The 7,126-nt window shown below is 34.3% G+C and overlaps 1 protein-coding gene across 1 annotated transcript; it reads right to left on the bottom strand.

Moving 5' to 3' along the window:
- Nucleotides 1-1,216: 1,216 nt before the first annotated feature.
- LOC123257876 (ankyrin repeat domain-containing protein EMB506, chloroplastic-like) lies at nucleotides 1,217-2,365 on the bottom strand (the record flags this gene model as incomplete). The annotated part of the gene is made up of 1 exon (XM_044717848.1): nucleotides 1,217-2,365. A coding segment is annotated over exon 1 (1,047 nt), but the record flags the coding sequence as incomplete, so codon positions are not given.
- Between the last annotated feature and the right edge of the window lie 4,761 nt (nucleotides 2,366-7,126).

Genomic DNA, 7,126 nt, shown 5'->3' with positions numbered 1-7,126 from the left:
CTTTTTTATTGATAAAATTTGAACTTATAGCATATTCAACTAGGCTAGATTTTAGTAGATTAACATTTTGAGAATGAATATTGTTGAAGATGGAGTTTAACTCTTTAGCAAGCAGACTGCGAAATTTCTGCACACTGTCATATGCGATGTTCTCAAGTTCATGTGCAAATTTATCTTGAGCTATAGTTGTTATATCTTCAATTTCCTTATTAAACTCCTCTAGCTTTTTTTCGTTATTTTTAAAATTTTTCGTAAAAGTTTTCATATCAATTAAACTCAACTACTTTTATGATTATAACTGTAATAAAAAAACTACCAAAGTAAAAAATTCGCACTACTGTGTAACTCATAACTGTACGAACATTGCAATTTGGGCCTACCAGGAGGGCAATGACTCTTATCCAAGTACCCTCTCTTCTTGTCATCCGAGTAGCTGACACTGGGATCCAGGAATTTTATTAAGTTGGTAAGCATAAAAGTAGCCGTTTTATGTTAAAACACAACGTTCTTGATGAGATTACGGCAAGGCTGGATTCCAGACTGGAATGACATCATCCTTTTTTGGGATTCCAGTGCAGCTACTTGCATCTGCAAATTGCAATGTTCGTACAACTGTGGGTGCTAAGTTTTACAAACACCGTTGTGCTGAACCTTGAATATCCACTTCTTTCAATTCAGTGGTAGGTTTCGTTGATATTGCATATGTAACGCCGCTAGCTATCAATGCAGATGTTACAAAAACTACAATTATTGGTAGAACAGACAAGTCGAAAGCAATACTGAGAGTAGCACCTACTGTTAACATAGTTACAAGATTCACAGAAGCAACTTTTAAGAAACTCATTTGTCTTTTTCCTGCTTTTTCTAGCGACACTTCATTTGTTTTAGTTTTTGTTTTGCCTAGTTCACCCTTAAGTGTTGTGTTTTCACTTTCTAGATCTTGTATTTCTTGTCTTAGTGATTCATTCTCTTTATTGAATTCTTTCAACTTAGTCCCATATCCAGCTATACAACTTTTTGATTCTTCTAGTTCTTTTTGCGCTTTTTCTAACAACACTTCTGTTTTAGAATGCTGACTTTCTGTTTTGTCTAATTTATCCTTAAGCGTTGCTTTTTCACTTTCTAGATCTTGTATTTGTTGTTTTAGCAATTCATTCTTTTTCTGCTTATCCTTTAGCTGAGTACGTAATTCTTTTAACTTAACTTTACTTTTTTTAACCTTTTCTGCTTCTTCTGGAGTTTCCATTGCGTTGTGTGTTTTGGAATGGGAAGAAGTACTAGATACAACCTCAGATGGCTGATCACACATACTGTTTAGTCTATCTATTAGGTCTTCATCCTTTATCAATGAGCGATCTGCTCCATATTTTATCAAAAGTTTTGCTAATTCTTTATTGTCATTTGCAACAGCAAAATATAAAGGGGTATGTCCATCTTTATCTTGTGCATTAATATTTGCTTTACGTTTTATCAAAAGTTTTACTGATTCTTTAGCGCTTTTTGCAGCAGCATAGTGTAAAGGGGTCACGCCATCTTTATCTTGTGCATCAACATCTGCTCCATTATCTATTAGATATTCTGCAATCTCTACATAACCATATGTAGCAGCATAATGTAAATGGGTCACGCCATCTTTATCTTGTGCATTAATGTCTTCTCCATTTTCTAATATAGATTGGCCTAAAGCTTCAGATTCATCTGCATCAAAATATATTCCACTATCGCCACTATTACTTTTATTTAAAAAGGTCTGTTCACCATTATATGTAGCACCGTATTGTTCCGAATGTTGATTATGACCGGTTTGTTCTATGCGCTTCTGATTATTGGCAAGTCTTTGTTCTACCTCTTGCAACTTTTGCTCCACAGCATTTCTTTCTCTTAGAGCCTGTTCTCTTTCTAATGTATCATCTACTTTGTCTGTATTGTTTTCATTAATGATTGAGTTTGAAGAAGTCTGTTCATCCTCATCTTGTACATAGATTTTTCTGTTGTTTGGTGTAGTTCCGTTGTTCTCTTCCTGATCTCTTGCATTACATGCTTGCACTGCAGCAGTTGCGTTATTTCCGTTCACAGCTAAATTTCCTGGAGTTTTATTATTAGGCTGCGGTAAAGTGCCTTGTCTATTTTGTCTTCTCGTAGCTCCTGCCTCAGCATAACGTTGTTCTCCTTCCTCTAACATTTCTATTATAGCCTTTTTACCTTTTACATCACCGACAATATCCCTTGGAGTTCGGCCTTGACTATCTCCTTCCTCTAACATTTCTATTATAGCCTTTTTACCTTTTACATCACCGACAATATCCCTTGGAGTTCGGCCTTGACTATCTTTTAGTAAAGGATTTGCGTCATTATTCAATAAAAGCTGAACTATCTCTTGATGACCATGCAAAGCAGCAATGTGCAAAGCAGTTAGCTTAGACTTAGCTTCATCAAGTTCATATATTGGTTCATTAACTTTTGCTTCCTTTGCTAGTAGGAGTTTTACTATTGGTACACTGTTACATTCCACAGCAAGATGTACTAACATATAATCTACAATTTTGTCTGAATCTAATATACTGAACATCTTATCTATCTTCAAATTGTTATAAGTGCTATATACTATTGAGTCTGCATCTTTTAGCTTATTCCCTATTCTTTCAAGTAAATTATTCTCATTTAAACCTTCACTCTTGCTTACCTCATTTATTATTTCAAAAAACTTTTTCTTTTCCATTGCCATAACCTTTCCTCTCAATTTATTTATTATTGCTGAACAGTCTCACAAAAAAGTTAAGTTTGTCGAAATTCCATGTTTGATCTAAAAATTAGTCATAAACATTTTCTATGCAAGTAGCTGACACTGGTTCATTCTATAATGGTGTCACAGCAGTCCTACATCATGCCAACGCGAACCGTCATACCGCGATTCATTCGCGGTATCTCAGCCGCTAACAAGTAGCAGAATGACAGCAGTCCTACGTCATACCGCCGCGGTATCTCCAGATCCCGCTGGGATGACGATTGTCGTTTAGCTATAAATATTTAAGAAATTTACCAAATAAAAAAAAAGGCAAAAGAAGCCCTGGGGTTATTATCTGCTTTAAAATATTGGCGTTTTTTATGTTTTAAACGCTTGACAAGCAAGATTTAGCTGCTTTTAATTGCAACTAACCTACGCTGCAAATGTTTAAGAAATTTACTAAGCAGAAAAAAAGACAAAGAATCCCCGAGTTAGCTAGTCTTTTACTATCTCTGTCGAGTATTGGCATTTTTTGATGTCTTGTAACGCTTTATAAGCGCGTTCAGCTTATTTAGATAAAAATCTAGATGTAGATGAAGTTTTGTAAAGACATACAGTATCTATATACTGCAAAAAATTGAACATAAGACGCCGATACATTAAGTAATCCTTACCTTTTAATCTGCAGATTGGCGAAAGCAAATACAATAGCTTCAGTTTCATGATAAGTGGGCTGGCGGAGTTTGTCAAGTAAGTTTTTTGTTTCTGCGAACTACCTAGATTAATATTATATAGAAAGTCTGCTGCCAATAAAGCCTAAACTTACCAAATACATTTCTGTAGATTCAGATCTACTTGACTTTGGTTTAAAGTATTTTACTGTTTTAAACATTTTTTTTAGCTCGTTACAAAAATCTTTATCAGATTCTCCTTGGAAAATTTTTACTACAAACGTGCCACCATGGCTCAAGAAATGCTTTGCAAAATTGAGCGCTGCCTCACATAAAAGCATAATTCTGATATGATCCAACGATTTTAAACCACAAGATTCGGGCGCCATATCAGATAAAATTACATCAAATTTTTGATCCTTGAATTTTTCTCTTAAAATTTCAAACTCATTGATAATATCACATTGTATAAACTCTACTCCATTAATTGCGTTCATTGGTTTTACGTCAAGAGCAACCACATTTGCACCTTTCTGAGATGCAACTTGTAACCATCCACCAGGAGAAGCACCAAGATCAATAATTTTTTGCCCTTCTTGGAATAATTTAAATTTGTTATCCATTTCTACCAGCTTATATGCTGAGCGTGACCTATAACCATCCTTGCTAGTTTTTTGCACATACTGATCATTCAAATGACGATGTAGCCACCTTGTTGAAGATAGTTTTCTGCCTCTAGCCGTCTTTACTCTAGTTTTTATTGCTAATACCCTACTTATTATTGATTATATCTTTAAGCTCTTTTTCAACTACTTCTTTTACCAGTGCATGTAGATATTTATTCAGCCATTCTGAGAGCTGAGGTTTTAAAAGAGATGTAACTAATTCTTCAACAGTAAGGTTCGCTTTTTTTTGTTGTTTATGCTGTAATTCGTTTTGCATTTTTCCAAGCAACGCTTTGATCTCTTCCATATTCTCTTTTAAAATTAGATGATCGTTATTTTGCGCTTGTAAGCCACTATTACTCACTTTTTTATTACTCGTTTGGATATTATCGTACAAATAAATATCTTTTTTTTCTTCTGAATTGTAGCTATGGCCATTAAATTGGTTACTGTTGCAAGCCATTTCTTCACCTTGGTCATCATTATCAATGTCCTCTTTTTCACTATTTTCTTTTTTGCCATCTTCTTCTATTTCTTCTGGATACTCTTCCTCAAGGTATAGCACATCATCATTTTCATCCTTTATTTCTGCTTTATCGTTACTCGCGTTTTTACCCGATATAGCTTTTTTTATATCTTCTAGGATATCTTTTACAGATTGATTGCCTTGTTCATCATGCATAGTGCTAATACCATTAAATTTAGAGGTCTATACTATTTATCATAAAAAGCAAGTTGTAAACACTAATCACATAATTGCTTTTTGCTTCAACTAAGTCTGAACGTGCTTTAAATAATGCATCTTCAGTGTCCAAAAGGTCAGATGTACTCTTTAAATTTAAGTTTACTTCTTGCTCAACTCCTTCCAATGCTAGAGCTGCTGCTTTTTCCGCTTCTTGACTTGCTTTGATAATGGCCTTTGCTGTCAACACATTATTCCAAGCATTTACAACTGCTTGTTCTATATTTTTTACCGTTTCATAATAATCGTAGGTAGATTTTTTTGCATCCATTTTAGCTTTACTGACACCAAAAGCATTAACTCCTCTCTTAAAGATTGGAACATCAAGAGTAAAAACTACATGAACATTTTCTAATAGTTTGTCTACCTTCATACCATCCTCCCCAAAATTTTTGCTTGCACTTAGATTTAAAGAAGGAAGCCACTTGGAGCTTTCAGCGATCACTTCCATTCCGGCTGCTCTTTTTTGATAAACTGCTGCTTTTAAAGATAAATTATTGGTTTTTGCTAACTGTAAACATTCATTTAGCTCTGGAACAGAAGGTAGTTTATCATTAGCTTCAGAAAGGTCATCAGCATCTTCGCCAATCAAATGATAATAAGCAATATTTACCAACTTTAATTTACCTTCAGCATCAACTCTTTCGGATATAGAAGACGAAAATTTTGCTTTTGCTAACAAAACTTCAGCATTGGTTACCTCTCCAAGGGAAAAGCGTTTTTTCATAGCTGACAAATGTTCCAAAGAAACGCGTTCTTTATGTTCTCTGAGCTTTAATATTTCTGTCTTTTGTAAAACATTAACATATGCTTTCACAGCATTAAGTGCAAGCTCTTGTTTTAATTGCTGAAATCGCATCTTTTCTGCTTTGAGAAGATGGCTTGATCGACTGAATGTGGCAAAGGTACCACCGCCATCGATTAATTTCTGGCGCAATGTAAGTTTTTTTTCAGATGTATCAAGATTAAAGTTACTATCGAAATTGTATTGCAAATTAATGTCAGGTAAAAATCCAGCTAACCCAGAAGATTTATAGTGTTTTTCTGCGCTTTTATATTGGTAAAATTGAGACTTTATTTTTGAGCTATTTTTGATGGCTTTGCTTATCACTTCTCCCACATCGGTTGCATAGCAACTTATAGTATTAAAAATGATCGCAAGTGTGATAATCAATCGAAACATTCTAATTCCTATGCATATTGGTTGCGCAGCTCAATTACTAACATAAATTACTTTAATAATCAATAACTAATATTGTTGACACTATTGAGAAATTAAGTATATCATAGCTTACTATTGTTGGATCAAATAATGAAGACTTTTTTCTTAAAGGAGAAACAAATCAATAAAAAGTGGTTTGTCATAGATGCAGAAGGATTAGTGGTAGGGAGGCTTGCAGCATTTGTAGCGACACTATTACGTGGAAAGCATAAACCTGAGTATACACCTCATATGGATTGTGGCGATAATGTAATTATTATCAACGCAGAAAAGGTGCATTTCACCGGAAAGAAGCTTAAAGATAAAATTTACTATAAGCATACAGGTTATTCTGGTGGTTTGAAGAAAACTACTCCAGATAATATTTTAAATGGCAAATTTCCTGAGCGTGTAATAGAAATGGCAGTGAAAAGGATGCTTGATGATGGGCCTATGGCACGTAGACGCTTTGAAAATTTGTATGTTTATTCTGGTTCAGAGCATAAGCATCAAGGACAGCAACCTGAAAAGATAGATTTTGCCTCTTTGAATCGTAAAAATAAAAAGTAATGGAGTAAAAATGAAGAGTTCTACAATAAATAACAATGATTGGTCAGAAAAGACAATTAAATCAGCAGTTGATTCGCTTGGTCGTTTATATGCTACAGGCCGAAGAAAAGAATCTGTAGCAAGAGTATGGATAAAGCCGGGGAGTGGAAAATTTAGTGTTAACAAAAAAGGCGATCTAATTTCTTATTTTAAAAGAGAGTCAGTGTGCCAAACAGTAAAAATGCCATTTGTTGCAACCTCTATGTTAGATAAATATGATGTATTTGCAACTGTAAAAGGTGGAGGGCTATCTGGTCAAGCAGGTGCTCTAGCTCATGGAATAAGCAGAGCTTTAAGTAGCGTAAGCCAAGATTTGCATTCTATATTACGTAATGGTGAGTTCTTAACTAGAGATTCACGTGTTGTTGAACGTAAGAAATATGGTCAACATAAAGCTCGGAAAAAGTGTCAATTTTCTAAGAGATAGTTATTTTATAGTGGTGTTTTTTTGTAAGTATTATACAAATATTTGCAAAAATGTATGATATCCTCTATTTTTGTGATGAATTTAGT

Source organism: Drosophila ananassae (assembly GCF_017639315.1).
Source record: "Drosophila ananassae strain 14024-0371.13 chromosome 4 unlocalized genomic scaffold, ASM1763931v2 tig00000073, whole genome shotgun sequence".
NCBI classification, from domain to species: Eukaryota; Metazoa; Arthropoda; class Insecta; order Diptera; family Drosophilidae; genus Drosophila; species Drosophila ananassae.
The sequence above is the reverse complement of the archived record's forward strand: the minus strand, read 5'-3'. Positions and strand labels throughout refer to the sequence as shown.